The sequence below is a fragment of the Urocitellus parryii genome, chromosome 9 (genome assembly GCF_045843805.1).
Source record: "Urocitellus parryii isolate mUroPar1 chromosome 9, mUroPar1.hap1, whole genome shotgun sequence".
Lineage (NCBI taxonomy): Eukaryota > Metazoa > Chordata > Mammalia > Rodentia > Sciuridae > Urocitellus > Urocitellus parryii.
This window is the reverse complement of record NC_135539.1, coordinates 57,765,102-57,787,028: the sequence shown is the minus strand read 5'-3', so window position 1 is coordinate 57,787,028 and position 21,927 is coordinate 57,765,102. Positions and strand designations below refer to the sequence as shown.

At 39.7% G+C, this 21,927-nt stretch overlaps 3 protein-coding genes across 8 annotated transcripts in view; 2 read left to right on the top strand and 1 right to left on the bottom strand.

Moving 5' to 3' along the window:
* Window positions 1-4,464, top strand: part of Nmt2 (N-myristoyltransferase 2) — a 43,506-nt gene extending 39,042 nt beyond the window's left edge. For all 5 annotated transcript variants that reach the window (XM_026408139.2, XM_026408137.2, XM_077802615.1 and 2 more), the window contains 3 exons: window positions 37-204; window positions 1,356-1,493; window positions 1,661-4,464. In XM_026408139.2, coding sequence (XP_026263924.1) covers window positions 37-204; window positions 1,356-1,493; window positions 1,661-1,681 — 327 coding nt within the window. In that variant the 3' untranslated portion in view covers window positions 1,682-4,464. The remainder of the gene's footprint in view (window positions 1-36; window positions 205-1,355; window positions 1,494-1,660) is intronic.
* Window positions 4,465-4,653: 189 nt separating this feature from the next.
* On the bottom strand, window positions 4,654-8,289 carry Rpp38 (ribonuclease P/MRP subunit p38). 2 transcript variants are annotated; one of them, XM_026408131.2, is made up of 3 exons: window positions 8,006-8,289; window positions 7,098-7,149; window positions 4,654-5,560 (listed from the first exon to the last, which is right to left on the bottom strand). In XM_026408131.2, exon 3 carries the CDS (start codon window positions 5,548-5,550, stop codon window positions 4,702-4,704), a length of 849 nt encoding a protein of 282 aa, XP_026263916.2. In that variant the 5' UTR covers window positions 5,551-5,560; window positions 7,098-7,149; window positions 8,006-8,289; the 3' UTR covers window positions 4,654-4,701. The 2 variants fall into 2 exon arrangements, with proteins under 2 accessions (XP_026263916.2, XP_026263917.2); XM_026408132.2 differs by lacking the exon at window positions 8,006-8,289 and adding an exon at window positions 7,804-7,858.
* A 4,727-nt stretch (window positions 8,290-13,016) lies between these two features.
* Window positions 13,017-19,310, top strand: Acbd7 (acyl-CoA binding domain containing 7). Its single transcript, XM_026408147.2, has 4 exons — window positions 13,017-13,028; window positions 18,859-18,976; window positions 19,076-19,138; window positions 19,237-19,310. The coding sequence occupies exons 1-4, from the start codon at window positions 13,017-13,019 to the stop codon at window positions 19,308-19,310; spliced, it is 267 nt and encodes an 88-aa protein (XP_026263932.1).
* Window positions 19,311-21,927: the final 2,617 nt, after the last annotated feature.

Below are 21,927 nucleotides of genomic sequence, written 5' to 3'. Positions count from 1 at the left end.
AGGAGACACTTACCTGGTATCACCATTGTCTCTTAGAGCTCCAGTGGGAAACTGACTGACTTCCTGAGCTTCTACACGCTCCCGTCCACAGTCATGCACCACCCTGCTCATAAGAGCCTCAAAGCTGCCTACTCCTTCTATAACATTCACACAGAGACACCCCTGCTGGACCTCATGAACGATGCACTCATTATAGCTAAATTGGTGAGTGACTCATTCATATTTGTTCAATTTAATTCTTCAAGAGTATATGCCAAAATATATAAAACATCTCACGGTATTTGCTTCCATCCAGGTGGAATTCATGCAATGCCCTCCCCCACCCCATACACATTACTGACAATGGAAGAATTTTGCTGTATTTCTTTTAAAACATTAGTGGCTGTTTTCATCATTGATTTTATTTCAATTTAACAAAAAAGAAATGTTAGAAAACTTAACCCTCATACAAGAAGACACAAAACTCATAAGGAATATAAGATGCAGCCTATGAATGTTAATTAACTTGAAAATACATATCTTTTTATTATTTATTTTCCCAGAAAAATTATTCTTAGGTAATTATTAAATAGATATCTTTCTTTTAAAAATAAATTTGAATCAGCTGACATACATTTTGATGATACACATTGAATATGGGAAAATAACTGCTCATGAGAAATTGGAAACAGTACTTGAAAAATGTCTTCCTTGATTTCTCTTGCATCATTGAAAATATTGTATAAATTTGCTACTTTTGGTCTCCAAATCAACATTATCCCAATTGCTTATTTTCAACAACTTTCCCCAAGTGGTCAGTAAGTTAAAGTAGAAATTAAATTTAGGTATTCCTTCTATATCACATTTTGCGTAGTATTACTATATAACATTTTTAAGAAATTTAATTTTTACCATTAAAATATTAAACTTACTTTCCAGTATCAGTCCAAGACAAACATGCTATTTAAAGTCTTTACAACTTCGGTTTCTTAGCAATAGCTTCACTTACGTCAGGCCTTAGGTCAGTAGTTAATAATTCTGGAAATGGAACCATCTAGACACTGCTCCCTTCTGAATCAGGAACAAGATATTTTCTAAAATCTTAATAGGTTATTTTTATGTCAGTGAAAGCCATCAGATCACTTTTTTTTTTTTTTAATTCAGCATTTTGAAAGATCTTGTTGACTCACTCTAGCTTTTTAAGGCAATTTTGTATGGTCTTCCTAACCTATACTATACATTGCAGACATTAAGCCCTATTGTAAATGCATATCCAAGCTATTAGTAGAGGAATTAAATGTTATACCAATAATTTCTATAATTTCTGTAGATAGTCCTTTGATATTTTAAATTTTAAATCCTTCTTTCTTTGGCAGAAAGGATTTGATGTATTCAATGCACTAGATTTGATGGAAAATAAGACCTTCTTGGAAAAACTAAAGTTTGGTATAGGAGATGGTAGTTTACAGTATTACTTGTACAACTGGAGGTGTCCAGGAACAGATTCTGAAAAGGTAAGTTATGTTGACAAAGTCTTTGTACAAAACAAAGTAAGTCTAACTAGACAATTCCATCCTTGCTTCCCTTTGGATTATTCTAAATAGCTTTTAAAATCACAGATCTTTTATACTATGTTATCAATTAATTTATTTGTTCTTACTATTTCATTTCTTTCCTCCAGGTTGGACTTGTACTACAGTAGATAGCTGTGTTGACTTCTAGAACTCTGGCATCCTCATTTGTTCATATCCTATTTAATGATTACTGGAACCGCCATTCCAAAGAAGAATAAAAGCACAACCTAAGTGAAATTGAAGTAGTTGGTAACAATCAGCAAAGATGAAAAAACACCCCATGTGTGACCAGTTGTACACATTCCTAGTTAGAATGTTAAAATGCATCTTTTCTTTTTTTTGCTGTTTACCCACTTGTGGGAGGGATGAAAGGGTACAAAGAGCACATTTCTCTGGTTTTCAAACTTTTGGCTTTCTTGGTGAAGTGAGGGTACTTTTCCACTCTCTAGAAAGGGAACTGTTTTTCTATGAACTAAAGAGAAGTCACAGCATCTTGTAAGAAAATCTCTGCTATTGTGTGGAGATAAGCTGCTGCATTTCTATTTATTAAGTGGTGGTGTATTTGTCTGTATAATAGAACAAAGGATCCATTTGGAAAATTTTTTATGTATCTCACCTTACATGACATCACTGGGAACACTTATGGAATGACAAATATGGAGCAAAATGAAAATGTACTGCTTACTAGTACATTATTACTCCATAGGCAAAGTTGCCAAATCAGTAAACACAGAGATTTGTACTTTGATCTTCAGTAGGTCAATAGATGGTTTCAAAAGCAAAGTTTGAGGCAAACATTAAGTGTGCTCCCTGAAAGAGCATACACCTGTGAATGACCAGACTTTTCCACTGACCAGACTTTTCCACTGCTGCACCATCTCCAGTTTCTTTTCAGCAACATCAAGGATACATGAGGGAAAGAAAATAAAAACTCTAAGGTCAAAACTAATGCCGGGTTGCTTTATTAGTGCTATAAGGCATTGATAGTTTGAATGTTTTTATTACTTATGCAAAATTGCACATATTCCTTTATGCTGACTTTTAATTTATCATGAACTGTCATGCTAATGGAAATGTCTTATTTGTAAATAAGTATTCATAATTTTGTTACCAATGGTGTTTTTACCTAGAATTTGAAAAACAAGAGTTTCACAGTGTACATGTATGTGTATATATCACCAGTAATTCAAGGGATAAATAAGATGCTAAACAAGGCTGTAGACTGGCCTTTACTCAAGTACCACAAAGTAGACACTTCTTCCTGCCTTTACCGTACCAGTGCCTCGGCTGCTCAGTCCAGAAAAAGTTAAATTACGTTAGACAACATAATGGCATTCCCTTCATGTTTTACAAGTAATCCAATAAAACCAGTCATTATCTTAATACCAGACAGAGGACATCAAGTATGGCCCCTGGGCTTAATCTGGCCCATCACCTGTTTTTGTACAACACAGGGACTAAATGATTTTTATCTTTTTTGATTGGGGGGAAATAGTCAAAACAGTGACATTTTGTGACATGAAAATTATATGAAATTTAAATTCAGCATTCATAAAAAGTTTTCTTGGAACACAGCCACTCTTTTGTTTGTGTCTCACCTGTGGCCACTTCATGCTACAAAGGCAAGTTGGGTACTTGTGCCAGACTGTATGGCCTCCAAAGCCTAAAATATCTGCTAACTGTCCCTTTTTAGAAGGTCTGTGGATCTTGATTTACTAAGGAGTTGAAAACACAGCTGTGGCACCCAAGACTGCCACTAGAGGGGACACTTGGGCCCCACAGTAGTGCCTAACTGGTACAAACAATGTTCTTAAAAGACACAGGAAGACTTATCATTTCACAGGGTTCAAACTTAGCTGCATTACAGTTCTTATTACCGTTCTTAACAGAAGGAGAAAAACGTCAAGAAACAAAACTGGGCCAATTCACTAGAACACTTCTTGGGAATACCAGCATTAAATAAGAATTTACACAATCTGGAGTCAAGGCTCATTTACATATTCCAGTTATATTATTCATGTTATTTTACTTGATTCTTAAATACAATTAATATCACTGTTCTCTTTATAATTTAAGCAGATTACCAGTGAGCATTTTAGAGAATCAGTATGACTTAAATGCAATATAGTATTTAGAAATTTTTAAAAATTGTCCTGTAATGAAAATGCTGTATCTTTTCTTTTTAATTTGTGCCAAGATGGCACTAAGTAAAATTTAAATTAACAGATGTCATAATCCACTGAGTCAACCAGATTTTAGGCTGAAATTTGGCAAAACCATTATCTTCCCCTAAACTACCAAAAATAACTTTAGACACTTAACACAGAATGCTATGCTGCATTTCCTGTCCTCACAAAATCTTGCCTGAGAACCCACGCTCAATGTTTTTAAAAATTTACCTCTTGCTAATTTACCTCTCACCTAATTGCTATCACAGTTGTTTTCCGTTTGGTTATGTGTGTGCATGCTCATGCACAAACATTGAGGATTAAATTTGGGGGTCTACCACTGAGCTATGCCCCTACAACTCCCATCATACTTTTTATACATGTTAATTTCCAAGTAAGTTAACAATACACAGGAAAATGAATCCTAATTAAAATACTTTATCTGGCTTACTTCTATCCCACTGGGCCTTCATCCCAAGCAGATGTTTATGCCTGCCTACAAGGAAAGCCAAACTCGCCTGAAGTAAAAATATATATTCCTTCTAAAGACAAAGTATTGCAAGGCATTTGGTATCTTTGAAACTCAATGCTCCCAATCTAGTTTCATTGACCCTACTTGTTAGAACCATGTCTACTGTGGCACATTTTCCAAGTTTGATGGGAAAATGTTAGGTGTTGTAGGCTACAGATGTTCTTGCTAACAAGCATTGTACCAGCCTTTAAAACAGTGAATTTATACAAGCATGGACATTAGTTTCAATAAACTTTTGTTTTCATATTCATATTTTTGATTATTTTTTTCACTTAAATGTTTTTAGGCTTCAGCATGTTTGTGCAATAGCTTCAAACATTCATACATAGTTGAAGGAAATACCATTACACGGGATCCCAATATACATTAATATATTTCATTTTATTTGTTTCAAGCCTTCTTTATAAAAGGTGTCCTTTTATCAATTGCATGAAAAGTTTATACAAGATTACTTTGAAGTAGTTTTTTTACTTTTGGGTGGTTTCCTTATCTTATTAGGGTTGGGAATCAATTTCTTTATCTTAAGAGGCTGTAATGCTACAGAGACCTGCTGACCTTCAAGTTTTCTCTTGTGTTTTGAGAGATCTTCAAATGAAGTTTCCAAAGTCTCTTTGTCTTGGATTCCCAAAGATTCAGTTTCTAAATTGTCTCCAATATTTTCAATTCTGTCCTGAAGCCATGGTACAGTTAAACTGGGCACTCTGGGAATGATAGCTCTTACTTCATCTACAAAGTCAGTGGTGTCTTTTTTGAATCCCAATGCTAGCACACATTTTAAGCCAATGACAGGGGCGAGTGTTGCACTGAGGCAGGGAACCTGACAGGCAGGAACAACTCTGCTTACACTTAACTGAATCAAGTGTGAGGTGATGATGGCAGGCTTGACTGACTTACATACCAGAACCAAGAGCAGTTCACTCCTTTCCAGAGCTCTAGTGACTTCATTAACACCTATGGCAAGCTGCTTCCTGATCTGCACAGGCGTCCACCCTGACACCTGCTGGTTAGCTTCTGGCCTTTTGTCCTTCAGAGTCTCACTAGTATCAACATCTAGGCTGCATCTTTCTACCCTGTGCTTTTTTATAAAAGGCATTTTTTTTCTTTTTTTCTTGTCTTCGATTTTCCGAAGTCCAATAGATTTAAACTTCTGCTCAATTGTCTGTAATATGAAGTGCATGTCCTCCTTCTCCAGTGTGCTCCAACAGACAGCATAGGGGTTGTTCAAGGACGTCTTTACAACCAGAGGTCTTGTCTTGCGAATGGATCCTCTGGAAGGTGCTTGAGGGGCTGCAGACATTTTGAAAATCCTTCATAGAAAAACAATGACAGTAGAACACTCATGTCAGCTAGGAAAGCCTGTCTTGAAACTATCTTGGTTATATTTTCTCTAATTCTTGATAAGCTATAGCAAGTATTAAGTAGACAGGTCCCACCTTTTCCCCATTTTTTCAGGTGACCTTGTCTTTCTTCATATATAGACAATATGGGACTCTTACATCACTGCACTTACAGTGAAATCCCATGTTAATTCATTTATTTAAAAATGTTGTTTCTCTTTGTTCATAATTACCCTTTTTATAACTATACGGTAGTCTTATAGATTTGTTAGCATTTCATACATTACTCTTTAGTTGGGTTTACTTTCATTTACTCTCACAGCAGATATTCATGGAGTACTATAGGCCCTGGGGCTCATGGTGACTTGAGACCTGTGTCCTGCACACAGTTCCACATCTGTAAGAGCCCCCAGAAGCCTCTGTGATTCATAATTAACCAGGTATAATTTGAAGAACTAAAACAGGTGTCTATGCACACAACTAAAACTTAAAACAATACTTTCGTTCTGTCCCCTTTTGTAAGTTTCCCTCCCACCCTGGCCCCTAGATTTCCTTATATCTTTCCTAAATATTTGATACATATGCAGACCTATACTCCTGCCCACGCTTATTACAAGCTGACTACTATGACTTGCAGTTTCAGGAAAACTAGGGAAACAGTAAGATTTAAAGATCCCAATCCATTAAGGAGAAATAGAAAGGTATATTTATTATTAAGGATATGCTATAAACCACAGGTCTAGGGAGCATATCCTGTAATTCTTCCCAGAGGCAACTGTACATTACTTTCTCTTCCTTAATGTTCTTCCTTCCCTTTCTGGGGCTCAGTGAGAAAGACAGGGACCCACTTGGCAAACTATAAGAAGTGAAATCCCTTCCAAATAAAGTTTAACACACAAGACTAGCAATAGAGTATACCAGTATATAAAGTACTTTACTCTTATAATCCTGGCTGCACTTCAAATATAACCTGTGGCTTTTAAAAAAACCTTCACGGTTCTCACCTCAGATCAACTGAATTGGAGAATACTGCCAAGGAATCTAGGCTTGTATATTAAAAAAAAAAAAAAAAAAAGTCTGCTGCCAAGTGAATCTGATATAGAACCAAAATTAAATCAGGTGTGGGTAAGGTGGTCTTTATACACTGGACAGGCCTGAGAAATGGTCCATTCATGTCTTCTGGTCTCTAGTATTACAAATCACCTTTCCCCAGAAAGCAAAATTCCTGGGAATTCTGACAGAAAACTTCAGTCATGTCTGTATTCCCAATGCTGGAGATATCTGCTGCCTTCTCCCATCTGTCATATCTATTCTCCCAAGCTCAGTAATAAAAGTAGCTCATCTAAATCCAATGAAGTGACGGCTAGCATAAGACATCAGGGTGGAAGTGGTCAGGAATAAGGAAACAAATGAGGAGCAATATAAATATGATCTAACAGGTTTTTGCCTAACTATACGACACAGTTATTGGGTCTCAGGATCCAAACAGCACAGAATAAATACTTACAATTAATTACTCTGACAGCAAAATAGGCAGTACCTTCCCTGGTTTGCAGAATCTGGTAGGAGGAGATGAAAAATAGTTTGGGTAAGCAAAATGTAACTAAAAGCAACAAAAACCTTCAGAGAAAGGGTGCCTTCACCGCCTACAGGATCAAGTGCAAACTCTAGGGTGACATACAAGGCCCTGGACCCTCCAGCTTTCCACCAGCCTTTCTCTTTACCCAACACCCTGCATATTACTCCCAACTCTGAACCCATACTATGTATAAGGAGGCCACCAGTTTCTCACCAACATATCTCTATACACATTCTCTTAGCCTGGAATAACCACTCCCATTCTCAGACCCATGACCACCTTCATAGTTAAGTATTTGCGGATTACCTATGATGCACCAAGCAAAACCAGTCACTGGCCTCTAGGAGCCAGAGTTTACAAGCCCTATGGGGGGAGAATAAAGCAATGTAATGTGGTGCACGCGTTAAGGTCACGTAACTACAGGATGGCAAGGGACGCAGAGCAGAGACCTAACTTAGTTGAGCGGGGGTTAGGAGAGGAAGACTTCCTACAGGAAGTGGCTTTTTTTTTTTAACCTTTGATGAATTCCTATCAAAAGGAATACGAAACACAACAGTGTCCCGGGGGAAGAATTAAAGGAAACTAAAAACTTCAGTGTCGCTGGGCAGAGATGCTAGGAAAAGTAGGTAAGGACCTAAGGGTAAAGACTCGCGAACTCCGGGTTTCTGGAGGAGGACCGCCGGTAGCGGAAGCATTCCTGACCCAGGGTTAAACCCTTCCTACAGTCCGCGGTCCAGCGACGGTGCAAGAGGGGTCCGGAAGCCGCGGGGACCTAGCGTGCTCCCAGACTTTGGGCTCCGGTAGCGCCCTGGGCCCGCTCCCACCCGGAAGGGTACCTTCTTCCGGCGTCTGCCTGCTCCTCCGACTCACGACCGCGACTCCACGCCACCAGCCAGCCACAGCGCCGGCACCACTGCGCCTGCGCCGCACGTGCGCAGTGTCCTTGCCTTCCCCGCCCCGCCTTCCGGGAGCAGTGAATGGAGCGAAATAGCTCGGAGCTCTTCAAGTTTCGTTACCCGTTACCCTGCGTTTGGTCGCTCCCAACAGCGTCGCGAGGAAACGACAGAATAAGGCTCCATCGTTTAAAACAAAAACACACAAAAAAGTCCTGAATATAAGACCCGGGGTGAAGCTTCTGCAGCGCTCTAAGCTGCAGTGCGCAGATGCAACATCTGTCTCGCGAGACAGTGAGTGTTGCCACGGTAACTGCCACTCACCGTCTTGTCTGACACCTCTGGGGATCCGGGTACCGGCAATAGTCCCCAGGAGTGGTTCTCCCTGGGCACCCTTCCCTTCTAACCCAATTTCAACTTCCAGCATATTGGAGCCTTAGACCTCTCTTTTTGCTCTAGAGACGCAAAATCCCAGCTCCTGTCCCATTTCCCACTGTCTATAGAATCCCTGCAGAATGCCCAGCACTATGAAAATCAAGTAAGTGGGGAGTTGAAGAGTTGGGGAAAACACTAGCTTATAGGCAATAATCTAGGGACTCTTGAATCCCCCGAAAGTCAAGGGGAATTAGGCCTGCTTTGAGTTCAACACAGCAGTCAGAAGTATTCCATCACGGGTCTTCTGTGGCTGTTTCAACCAATGGAGACTAGTTTATGAATGGAGTCGCTGGGAAGTCGTGGACAATTGGTTATAGAACTGAATAACATGTTAGAGGCCAGGAATCTGGATTTGCTGATCTATTCTGGGCAACGTAGAAGTCGGTAGGTTGCTTTTGACAATAATGCCTCCTCTCAACATTCCCTTTTTAATATATTTTTTTAGTTGTAGATGGACACAATACTTTCATTTTATTTGTTTATTTTTATGTGGTGCCAGGGATCGAACCCAGTGCCTCAAGCATGCTAGGCAAGAGCTCTACCACTGAGCCACAATCCCGGCCTTCCCTTTTTCTTTTCCCATCTAATTTGGGTCCACTTTTCCAGATTATCCTCCTTTTCTCAGCCTGTTCACTTCTCGTTTTCGTCCTCATTTTTGGATCTAGCTTCTATATTTTCATTACCTCTGCAGTACTTAACGAGGTAAAACAGAGAATGTTACTTTTGGTCAAGATTATTGCAGGTCAGGCGTGGCGGCGCCCGCCTGTAATCCCACTGACTCAGGAGGCTGAAGCTGGAGGATCGAAAATTGGAAGTCAATCTTATCATTTTAGCGAGGCCCTCCACAATTTAGCGAGATCCAGTCTCAAAAATAAAGGGGTCGGGGCTGGGTTTGTAGCTCAGTGGTAGAGCACTTGCTTAGGTTCAATTCTCAGCATGGCATATAAATAAATAAAATAAAGGTTCATCATCAACTAAAAAAAAAATACAGAAAAAAATTAAGCATTAAAAAGAAAAGTGGGAGGGGCGCTGGGATGTGGCTCAGTGGTAAAGTGCCCCTGGATTGAGCCCCTAGAACAAAACAAAACAAACAAAAAAAGATTATTGCATTTTTTTTGCAAATTACACACAGTAAAGTCTGATGTGATTATTTATCATAATTAGAGAGAACAAGGTTACAGTGAGTTTGAGTGTATTGACAGACTTTTGTTTCATAAAATGAATCAGTCGTTTATGATGGTAAACTGTAAACACAATGCAATTCTAAAGACAACTGGAGACACACAGGTCTAATTGAAATACTAGAGTGCTGGAAGGAACCTTGTAAACAGTTTTAAATCCCTAAGATTCCAGTTTTATACTTTGAATATCATCTGAGCTTCCATGTGCTCCATTGGAAATTATCAGCCCTTGCATTACATGGCTCTGGAGCTAGGCTGACTAGGTTGAAATGCAAACTCCATCACTAGCATATGACCCTAGGCAAATTAACCTTCTCCATGAAGTGATAAAAATAGTACCTATTGTGAAGATTAGAGGAGTTGATCTCTGTAAGATGATTAGCAATGTGCCTGGCACATAGTATGTGTTTGGTAAACTGAATAGTGACAACCTTGTCAAAATTAAATTTATAAAAAATAAAGGTAGCCTCTATGTGTTTAGTGCTTGTGTTTTAAGACTAGCAATCCAACTTCCACAAGAATTTTGTTAAAATGCACAACTATATTTCAAAGGTTAATTTCTCTCCCTTTTGTGTAGCACAAACATTACAACAAAAAAGTAAAAAAAAAAAAAACAACAACAAACAAAGAACTTTCATGACCAAATCATCTCAAACATTTTCCTTTCAATATTCCTTTCTAATTTATTTCACATAAATGCATGCTAAAAATAATAATATAAATTTTGTGTACTGGTTTCTTTTCCACATCCTCTTTCTCAAACATACATAGGCTTACTGGGACCACTTTAACATTTACATGTTTGGTATTCCATGATCAGTTTTACTTTTTTAAGAACAGCTGTTATTTTACCTTATAAAATATCAGTTGAGTCTTTGAATCACTTATGAAAACATTGAATAGTTTATAAAAAAACTTTCTTTTTATATGAATTCTAGAATTAGATTTTTGTCAGACTTATATAATTGCCATGATATAACAGTGATTTAAGATTCTGGGTGTTAAGTTGGGTCATTATTTAAAATCATTTGAAGCCCAGCAAGAAAGTGTCAGTAGAAGAATGTGACAGAATAAACCATCAGATTCTTTTTTTTTCTTCATGGCATTCTGGCCTTTGCTCTGTGCGGGTTATTGTTACAACACTTACATATATAATCCCTAGTCATTTTCAATCAGTTGCTATGAATAGTCAAGGATGAGCTGCAAAATCATAGAACAGACTTGGAGTCTGAGCCATTGGGAGCCCTGCTAGTTAGGACTATATAACATGTTAAAGCACATCTGCATCCACGGAGGCAGTGTGAATAGGAGTTTCAAGCACTCCAGCAATTCTAGACAAAAGCATCGCAGCCCATCCATAGATAAAACCAGTAGGGAGAAAAAGAGTCTGTTGGATTCAGGCCATTTATTATCCTTACAGGATAGCAAACCCATGATCAACATGATGTCAGCTCCCAGTACCCCTAATATCATGGGACAACATCCCTAATCCTAAAGGTCAGATAACAGGTGTTATAAATGGTGAATGACTCTGCAATGAGGAATTAACTCTAAATTTCAGCAAGTTGGAGTAAGTTCAGAGGGAAGTTACAAGGAAATAGAAAGATTTAATCTCAACTAAAACCAGGGAAATAGATGAGAAACACCCTTGGACGGTGTCTTAAGATAGAGAATCCTTGCTCCAGGAGAAATAACAAAGCACTTCAGTGAGCACCCAGCCCATGCAGGTGTGGCAGTGTTGAGATGTTCAAGCTGTCTTGGTCCTTGGCAGAGCTTATTTATTAAAAAAGAGAAATTTGCAGGGACAGGATGGTACTGGGGATCTAACCCAGGAACAATTTGACACGGAAGTACATCCCCAGCTTTTTTTATTTTTTATTTTGAACAGGCCCTCGATAAGTTGCTGAGACTGACCTTGACCTCCTAAACTTCAAAAAAATAGAAATTTGAAAGATCGTTGAAATCATATAGTCTCAAACCTAATCTGGAATGTTGTTCTCTTTTTTTTTTTCAAGCAACTTTATTTTTAAAGAGAAGTCTTAGGTCCATAACAATTTTCTCTTTCTTTCTTTCTTTCTTGAAAGAAGAGGCATATTTCTTTCTTTCTTTCTTTTTTGAAAGAAGAGGCATAATGTGATGTGATGCTGAACTTTACATTTTCCATAGATTATAAAGAAACAGCATCAATGCTGGAAATAAATTATGCCCATAATATAACAGTGGCTACAATTAACTATTTAAAATGTTATAGAAATGAACAAATGAGTCCTAAAATTTTAGAATTAAAGTATAGACATTTATATGAATTAGATTAGCACGGAAGTTTTTTTTTGTTTGTTTGTTTAATCATTGCTGTTTGTTTTTGTTTTGAGATGAGGTTTTGCTGTTTTCCAGGCTTCAAATTCCTAGTCTCTAGCAGTCCTCCTGTCTCAGCTTCCCTGAGTTGCTGTTACCACAGACATACATCATTGCACCTGACTTTTTTTCTCTTTTCTTTCTCTTGTCTCTTTTATTCATTCTTTTCCTTTTTGACAGAATTCTTCCTGAAGCAGTATAAGCAGAACTGGTAGAGAAGCACTTTTAAATAGAAATGTGTATGTATGTGTATTATCCAGTGATAGAAACCAATCTTTCCCTCTCCTTCTCCTCCTCTCTCCCTCTCCCCCTCTTCCTCTCCCCCTCCCGGTCCCTCCCTCTCTCCTGTCGAATATATAGATCCTGGAAAACTGGGTCAGGTGGAACAAGCGTGCAGTCCTTTGCGATAATTAAGAGGAAGTTAGATAATTAAGAGGATGTTGCAGCCCGTGCTCAAAATTATGTTTTTGCTTTGCAGAAGAGAAAAGGCAAAACCCCAGCCCTCTTTCACTCGTGAATAGCGCCCAGAGAGAACGGGAGTGGCTGGGGGAGACGTGAGAGGCCGCAAGTAATCACCACCCACGGCCTAGGTTTCTAGAAATTGAGAGGAGAGAGGTATCCATCAAGAAGGAATCCCAAGTGAGATCCGCGCCCTGAGGAAGCTTCTCTGCGTCTCCTGGAAACAACTCCTCAGAGAAAATGGGCGATCCAGCGGCAGAGAGGAACTCTCTCGAGAGCCCTTCTCTCCTCCTGGCCAGCGCAGAGAAGCGGACAGCGAAGCGGCGATGTCTTTGGGTCCCCGCGGGACTTTGCTGCTTACTGCCCAGCCCCGCCCTCTCAACACCTGACCCATGGGAGCCTCCGGGGCTCCGAGCGCGGCCAATGGGAGCAGTGGGCGGAGGACAGCTGCCCTTTAAGGAGCGGCCCCGCCTTCCCCAGGCACCGAGCGCCAGGAGAGCAGCAGCATCCTTGCCTTTGTCACTATGTCTCTGCAGGTAACACAGGACATAGGGAGGCCGAGCTGGGTGGAGGTGGGGGATGCTCTGAGAGGGAAGCACTTAAATGGGGCATGAGACTGGCATGCCTGCCACCCTCACCTGAAAGCGCTGGACAGCGATCCTGTCTGTGGTCACTCCCACACCTGCCCCAGCGCCTTCTTATTGCAGATAGACTGCACTTTTCCACCTGTTGATGACAAGCCATGCTCCCCGTGGCAACCCTTCTGGGGCCCAGACACTGGTTAAACCACCCTGAGCGGAAAAGTAGGCACAGGCTTCTGGGAGCCTAAGTGAGCCCTCCTCCAGCCACTCTTTTCAGGAGGGAGGTGACATCCATGGAGGGAAACCTTCGTGTTGGGACCTACTTGGGTTCTCATAGACAAGTGTCTCTCTTAACAGCAGAGTTCTGTGAGACTCTAAAATACTGTTTTATTGATATGTTAGAAGTAGAAAACTTAGGGAAAGAGAACAAATAAAATAAATAAGCATCATCAGGATCTCCTTCACGGGGGCAATAACCACTGCTAAACGTGACAGGTGACTCCTTTGTAGTCTTCCAAGTGCGTGTGTGCAATATGAGTGCACACACTTATGTAATTGTGTATATGCAGTTTTGTTTCTATACCTAGTATTGTGAGCATTTTCTTATCATTAAAATCCTTCTAAAGTGACATTGTTTATATGCATAAAATTTCATAGAATAAGCAAAACTAATTTTTTAAACCATTTCTTCAGGCAAGATGTTATGGGTGGGTTAAGGACACCATGGAGAGTCATGGAGGTTCATACCCATGCCCTGTCACCCACTTTGTAAGTGATACAGTTAATCTCTGTGCCTCAGCCTTCTCATTTAGAAATGGTGGACAAATAACTGTTAAATGAGCTGCAGGTACAGCATTTAACAGTGCCTGGTAGAGGATAAATGTGCAATAAGAATAAGCTCATTAGATAACTTAAGTCATACTGAACTTTTCCCCAAATAATCAAAACTTCCTTCAAATCAAAAGATCTAAATGATTGTTATTTAGCTTAGTAATATGGTTTTTCACTATTGTTGTTAACTGGGTTTTTAATATCTATTTTTTCTCTCTGTTGCTTTAAAAATATTTTCAGTAAGGATTTAAAGGTTTAGAATCATCACAGAAGAGCAACAGGCTAATAAATATTAATAGCACCCACCATAATGTTATCTACTAACAATTCACTTGAGTACTCAGAATATTGGAGAAAATACCATTTTAAAAAGACAGCAGGGACACTGAGTACAAGGTACACTGAAATCATACTAGTTTTATAACTTTTACCTAAATCTAAAATAATTTCAAAAAAGGTCTCAAAATACTAATAAAAATAAAAATTAAAAGACGAACAACTAGCTCATATATTTAAGCCTTCATAACCTAACTGGCATTATGGCAGACATTGCACTGGCACTTGTGTTGCACCAAGATGCTATCAGTGACTCACTCAGTAGAAATGAGAAGAAGGGGCGCAAGCATAGGAGCCCCAATCTTCTAAGTTTTATGCTAGAATAAACAGAAGTGGCTGACACTCCTGGAAGCAACAAGATAAATGGAATTCCTAACTCAGCTATGATCCCTCAGTTTTATCTTTAAATTGCAATGTGTTTACTCCCTCAGCAAAGCTTTAGGAGGACTGAAGTCATCTTAACTGGACATATTTCATTCCTACATGGTGAAGCTAAAAATAGCAAACTGTCCCTTCAAGGAGGTACATCTTTTCAAGTCTAGGAGGATTTGTGATTTTACATTCAGCAACTAACTAACTCTTCTTCCCCACATGTATGTGTTATTAAGATCTGTGAAATTACTTTGTGAGGAGTTCTTATCTACCTGATTCAGTTCCTCATGGGAATGAATGGTTCAAAAAGGTTTTATCAAAGTCACATGTGAGATGCCCATGTGCTTTGGTTGCAGAAAGTGAAGTTGAATTAAGTGTGAGTTATCCTTCAAGGCTGTCTTCAGCTAGGGTGAAATGTGGTGCAGCCCATAATCCAGTGACTTGGGAGACTGAGGCAGGATTTTGTAAGTTTGAGGCCAGTTTGGGCAACTTAGTGAGACTGTGTATTTTTTAAAAAGAGATTAAAGCTGTGTCTCACCTTTATAACTTTGTGATCTTCCTAATATCCAGTCACTCTTTAATTCATCCAAGAAGGATATATGGACTGGACTCAGACCTGCCTTTGTCACCTGCTGGCAGTGTGTGAAGCTCAGCTGTGGCCACCAAGGTGCGTGTTTATGCCTGCACTCCATTATGTATGTGATGGAACAAACCAAAGCAAGTCCACCCGTCCTTTGTGCTGAGCACTGGTAAATTCTGTCCATGCTGTCTGGAGTAGCTTTGTCGCCCCTGTCTACTCAGCTAACACTAACCACCTTCTCCCGGCTCATCCCTCTGGGAAGGCTTCTAGATGGCCATCCCCTCTGGGCTGCCACTCCCTCCTCCAGTCTCAGAGCAACCTGCTCCTCCTTTATAGCAAGTCTCACAAGGTCACTGTTGCCATGCATGTCTCCCTCTGGATTCTCAGCTCCTTCAAGCAGACTGTCGGCTTGTCACTGCCTGCCTAGCATAGGCCAGACCCGTCCTAGGTGTTCAGCGTACTGTTGATTGGCATGGTACCTGTGATGAGCTCTGTGAGGGAAGAGTCCACAGAATCAAATCATCTAATATTTACATTTCTGATTGGGTTTAGTCCTCACACCTTCCTGCTGAGACTCATAAAAGTTGGTTTTCCTTTATCTGAACTACTTTGGACCAAAAGCATTTCAGATTTTGGAATATTTCAGTAAACAGAATGAGATATCTTGGGGATGGAATTCAAGTCTAAACATGAAACTCATGTTTTATATGTGAATGCCGTACACACACAGCCTGGAGGTCATTTTATGTATTTTTAGTGTACCTGTGTTTTGAATGTGCTCATGGTAGTAAGTGAGAAACTTTCTTATCAGCACTCCAAAAGTTCTAACCTGGAAGCTTTTCAGGTTTTATATTTTCAGATTATGGATGTCCACCCTGTAGTACCTTTTTTTTTTTCTCCAAAGCTGTACCTCAGAGGAGCTTGGTGTTTTGCAGAGCCCCACAGCAGTGTGCCTCAAAGGTAGAATAGAAATCTTGAGTATGCTGTGCAAGTCCAGTATTATCTCCATTGCTGCTTACTGCAGTTGGGGAGGGAGAGGCATCATGGTGAAAGGGACAGTGGAATAGCACCCTAAAGTAGGAACAGTTCAAATAGAGGTGCCGGGGGAGGCAGGCTGCATACAGAGGAATTCTGGGCAGTGTTCCCTACCTGGGGAGGGAGGAGGGACAGATGGGGACTGCTGAAATGGCATGGGACAGCATGTCAGGGTCAGCATGGAAGGGGTCCAAGATGTTCACTAGACCTTTTTGTGGTTCTGTAGCCCCCAGAATATGAAGAATAAGTTCCCAGAAACTTTTTCATGCAAGACAGGGGGCTTGCATGCTTTTTTAGAAACCTTAGAATATTAATCAAGGGTTGGCTGGCCAAAAGGAATTGAGTTGGTGTCACTGGAGAATAGCATGAATATTCATAGCACAGAACCTCTGAGATGCTGATACACCTGAAGAGAAGCATCCTTGACCCTCAGTCACCTGGCTTGGCTTGTCCTTTGGAGCCCTGATCACTCATGCAGCAATTGTTTTGTTTTCCTTGTACATGCACTACATGCATGTTATGAAAAATTTGGAGACTACAGAAGTTTTAAAAACCCAGAAAACCTACCAATAGTCAGAGGCAATTACTGTTTACCTATTTTAGTATATTTATTTATAGTCTTATTTTTTCTACATAACTTTCAAAGCTGAGTATATTGAAACAATTTTGTGTTCTTTGCTTAATGATAAGCTAAAAGTGTTTTTCATGTCTTCATAATTGTGCTTTTATCAAGAGCTTCTTTTTAAACCCACTCCTCCAACGAGCCTTTTAATACAACTAATAATAGCTGACCCTTATTGAATAATCACCATCTGCCAGGCATTCTCTTGAGTACTTTACATGTGTTAACTTATTTAAGTTCTCCTAACAATTTTAAGTGTTGTTATTGTCTCATATTCCAGATGAAGAAACAGACACAGGTTAAGTAACTTGCCCTAGGTAACCCAGCTCTTTAGTAATAACAATGAATATCAACCCAAAGCCTGTGTCCTTAACCATGTCCTTAACCAACTCAGCAACTGAGTTTTCTTGAAGGATAAGGCAACTTTCTCACATGCACACATCCTTCTCAATTTCCTATAGAAATCTGTTAGGAAGCAGGGCCATTTTCAAGGTTATTTAGCCTGAAAACCCTGGTCTCCAATTTATAGATGACTCATGTTCATCATAAAACAATTCTGGCTGTGCTACTGCCCCGTCTTTGGGGCTGGCTTTACCCAGCAACACTGCTGAGCTCATAGGCTTCTAAGCTTACAGTGGGGCTTTCTCTTCACTTTCTCTCCCAGGCCTTTGAACCAAAAGGGAACACTGACATCGGAGGAATAATATAAGGCGGATGGATGTTCACCTTCCCTAATTTGATACCCAGGCTACTGACGATTCCTGCTTACCCCCAACTTAAAGCAAATGCCACAAGGTAGATACAGTTTATTAAAAAGAATAAGATATTCTAATAAGAAAAATAATCAGCTAAGAGATGAAGTGTCCAGGAGTGCTCAGACTCTAGGGCAGGTAGAGCTGGACTTCCTCCCTGAGTGGAAGCTACCAAGAGAGCAGCTGCTGTCCTGGTCTAAGAGCTAAAGGCCTTGGGAGGTAGGAAGTGCTATATTTAGGGTCTGGAATGTCCCTCAGAGGGGGACCAATCCTATGGTATAATATACCTATACATGACACTATTGGGGGATGGCAAAACTTTTTAAAAAGAGGAGGAGGCTAGTGGGAAGGCTCCAAGTCATTAGGGGCATGATCTTGATGTGGACTGTGGGCCTTACCCCTTCCTCCTTCCTCTCTTTTGTTCTCAGCCATGAGTAAAGTAGTCTTGATTCACCATGAACTGCTGCCATGATATGCTACTTTGCCACTGGCCCAAAGCCATGGAGCCAGTCACTTGTGGGCTTAATAGAACTGTGGACCCAAATAAACCTTTCCTCTTTATAATTTAACTTATCTCCAGTGTGTGTTCTAGTGACAGGAAGTTGACTCACACAGAGAGACTAGGTTTTTCGGAGAGAATTCAGGATGGTGCAGACAGTTTCCCACTCAAGTGTATTTGTGTGCTCAGTTTGCTGATCAGCTTTATGTTGCCAAACAACTTCTCTTTTCTGGACATTAGTTCATATTAAGTCTTTTAATCTGGGGTTTCTGTATTGAAACTCTATGAGAAATCCAACTAAATCAATGGTATTGATTGCCCTCAGAACCAAGTTAATACATTAGATAAGTAAAAAGCTACTGTCACTGAAGAGTGTGGACACTGCCAGAGGAATGTCCTGGACCTAGGAGAGGACAGTGGTGTTCATAAGATGATCCAGAAAGCTGCACTGATTGTGGTGCCCTTTAAAATACATAAATTGATCCTTTTCAATGTCATGAATCTTATTTAGTTATCCATACTTTGTCTATATATCAGGTAAAGTGTCCATGAGTCCCAATAAATTAGGATAATTCTGGTGGAAACTGAGCAGCAATAGCTCATTTCTATTTGACCCCCTCCCTCTCCTCTCCTCTCGAGTCCCATTCCTTGGTGGTCAACACTCCCAAAGTGCAATGGGCCTTCCTAACATTAGCCCATGCACTGTGTGCCTTTTTCTTTGCTTTGTTTTTGTGTTATTTTATTTTATTTGGCTTTAGGCAGATTTTGACAGGGCCACAGAAGATGTGAAGAAGCTGAAAGCAAGACCGGAGGATGAAGAATTGAAGGAAATCTATGGCCTTTACAAGCAAGCTGTCATTGGAGACATTGATATCGGTATTATATTATCCTTTTAAAATGTAAGGACATACTTAGTGTTTGTGAAAGTGTGCAGTAAGAAGTCAACTTGACAATCTCTCTTTGCTTCTTTTGCAGTATGTCCAGCACTGTTGGATGTCAAAGGCAGGGCGAAGTGGGAAGCATGGAGCCTCCAAAAAGGTTTTAATTCTTCAACAGATTTCAAGTCAGCCTTCGTACTTCTTACTCTCCCACTGCACCAACCAGGGAGGTGATGGGATCTGTTTGTGTCTTTCTAGGGTTGTCCAAGGAGGATGCCATGAGTGCCTATATTTCTAAAGCAAAAGAGCTGATTGAAAAATATGGAATTTAGAGTGCAATAGATGAGAATGTGCTCCTTCTGAAGTCTTCATAATGGTATCTTGACCTTACATTTAGTGGGAAATGCACTGTTAACACTGGACCACAGATATTTTGGCTATGAGCAAGATTTATAATATTTAGGAGTATGATGAAAATGCACAGTTAACTAAATTTCACTGGCTTAAACCAGGTAACTTTAAAGGTTCTTTTAAAAAAATCATTGCTCTGGAGTACGTATACCAAACTTTTTTTTTTTTTTTTTTTTGGTAGTATTGGTTCAAACCCAGGGTTCAGGCATGCTAGGCAAGCACTCTACCACTGAGCTACAGTCCTACCTGTATACCAAAACTTTGATTATTTGCTCTTTTTAAAATTTATTTATTTTTTAGTTTTAGTTGGACACATACATTTATTTTATTTATTTATTTTTATGTGGTGCTGAAGATCAAACCCATGGCCTCTTATGTGCTACACTGAGCTACAACCCCAGCCCATGATTATTTGCTCTTTTGATGAATCTATTCTCAATATTGAGGGAGTGCTACTGGGGTAATAAAAACAGTTTATTAAGAATCAACAGCAGCCGGGTGCAGTGTTGCACATCTGTAATCCTAGCTTCTTGGGAGGCTGAGGAAGAAGGATTACAATTTCAAGTCCACCCTTGTGGGCCCCCCGGGGGTATAGCTCACTCAGTGGTAGATGCCTAATGTGCATGAGTCCCAGGGTTCCATCCCCAGCACCACAAACAAACCAGGAAGGAAGAAATTTATAAGTCTGTTTTTAGCTCCTCAAAGAAGGAAAAAAGCCACTGTGAAAATTTTTAATTTTTACCTTTAAAACATAAAAGAATCAAACTAAAATGTATCTAGTGATCTATGCCCCTTGAGATCAGTTTTGTTGGAGTGAAAATGTAGAGTCTGGAATGATGTTGACCCACAGTACTCAGTATTTCTTGTTGGTTCACAGGATCTTTGAAAGCTGGATGTGGTAAGATACACCTGTTCTCACAGCTACTCAGGAAGCTGAGGCAGGAGGATCACAAGTTTGAGTTCAACCTGAGCAATTTAGTGAGACCCTGCCTCAAAAAATAAAAAGGGCTGGTGATGTAGCTCAGTGGTAGAGCATTGCCTAGAATGTTTGAGGTCCTGCGCCTGATCCTCAGTACTGCTGCAAGAAAAGAGAAAGAAGAAAACTTGTTTGAGATTCCATGAGATAAACATTCCCCCAAAGAGTATATCTCTGTTTCCTGCCTAAGAGCTCAGGTTTAGGGGATCAAGATACAGCTCAGTGGTGGAGCGCTTGTCTGGCATGTGTGAGGCCCAGGGTTCTATCCAGCACCACAAAAACAAAACAAAACACCCCCCCCCCCGCAAAAAAAGAATTCAGGTTTGATATGGAATTACCATTACCAGATGGATAGATTGGCTTCATTTTATCTAACAAACAGAACAAAGTAAAAACCTCTTGATCCACTAGATGAATTTCCAGGGAATTAAGCTGAGTATAAACAGTAATACCAAAATATTATGTGCTGTATAATCCTATTTAGGTGAAATTCTTGAAGTGGCAAGTTATACATATAAAGGACAGAATTGTGGTTTCCAGGGGTTGGGGTTGTGGATCAGTGATAAAGCACATGCCTAACACATGTGAGGCACTGGGTTTGATCTTTAGTACCACATACAAATAAATAAATAAATAAATAAATAAATGTATTCATTTATGACTAAAAAAATACTTAAGAACAGAATTGTAGTTTACAGAGAGGAAAGAGGTATGTGTGGGTATCACAGGGCAACAGGAGGGTCCTGTAGTGTTGGAATGTTTTGTCTCTTGACTGTCAAAATGTCAATATTCTGGTTGTAATATTTACTATAGTTTTGCACAGTATTAATGGGGGGGATTATTTTATTAGTGCACACTAGTTATACAGCATAATAGGTTTCTTTGCAGCATATTTGTTCATGCATATAGCACACTTTACTCACTTAATAGTATTTCTAAATTATTTATTAAAATTACCTGGGAATCTAGAGTTGCCTTGAAAAAAACTGAATTAAAAAAATCAAGATTGATTGCTTATTTGTAAATTTTGTGAAAGCAAAAATGATTCTCATCTTTGCTAAGTTTTACCTAAACCCAGAAGTTTTCCATAATGAGGTCAAGGCCCAAGTCCTTCAAAGATAAGACACTAGCAATGTTAGGCCTGGTTGTAATTGAAAGCCTGGAAAGTCAGAGCTGTTCCCTACTGGACTTTCCCTCCACCAAGTGGAGGGGCAGCAGAAAAAGCCCACCCCCAAGCCCTGGCATTTGCTACATTATGAGACTCATGATTACAAACTATGTTGACTAAAGTGTTTTTCAAATTATAATCACAAATCTAAATTACTTTTTTTTTTTTTTTTTTTTTTTTTGGTACCAGGGATTGAACCCAGCAGCACTTATACTGAGCTCTTTTTATTTTTCATTTTGAGAGAGGGTCTTGCTTAGTTGCTTAGGACCTTGCTAAATTGTTGAGGCTGGCCTCAAACTTGCAATCCTCCTGCCTTAGCCTTCAAGTCCCTGGGATTTTAGGCATGTGCCATTGTGCCCAGCCCACATTACTTTTGGACTAATCTTTTAGTAAG

Coding starts and splice junctions, on each gene's coding strand:
- Rpp38 (XM_026408131.2), bottom strand. CDS start 5,550: ATGTCTGCAGCCCCTCAAGCACCTTCCAGAGGATCCATTCGCAAGACA.
- Acbd7 (XM_026408147.2), top strand. Junction 18,977..19,075: donor CATTGGAGACATTGATATCG/GTATTATATTAT, acceptor CTTCTTTTGCAG/TATGTCCAGCACTGTTGGAT. Junction 19,139..19,236: donor AGCATGGAGCCTCCAAAAAG/GTTTTAATTCTT, acceptor GTGTCTTTCTAG/GGTTGTCCAAGGAGGATGCC.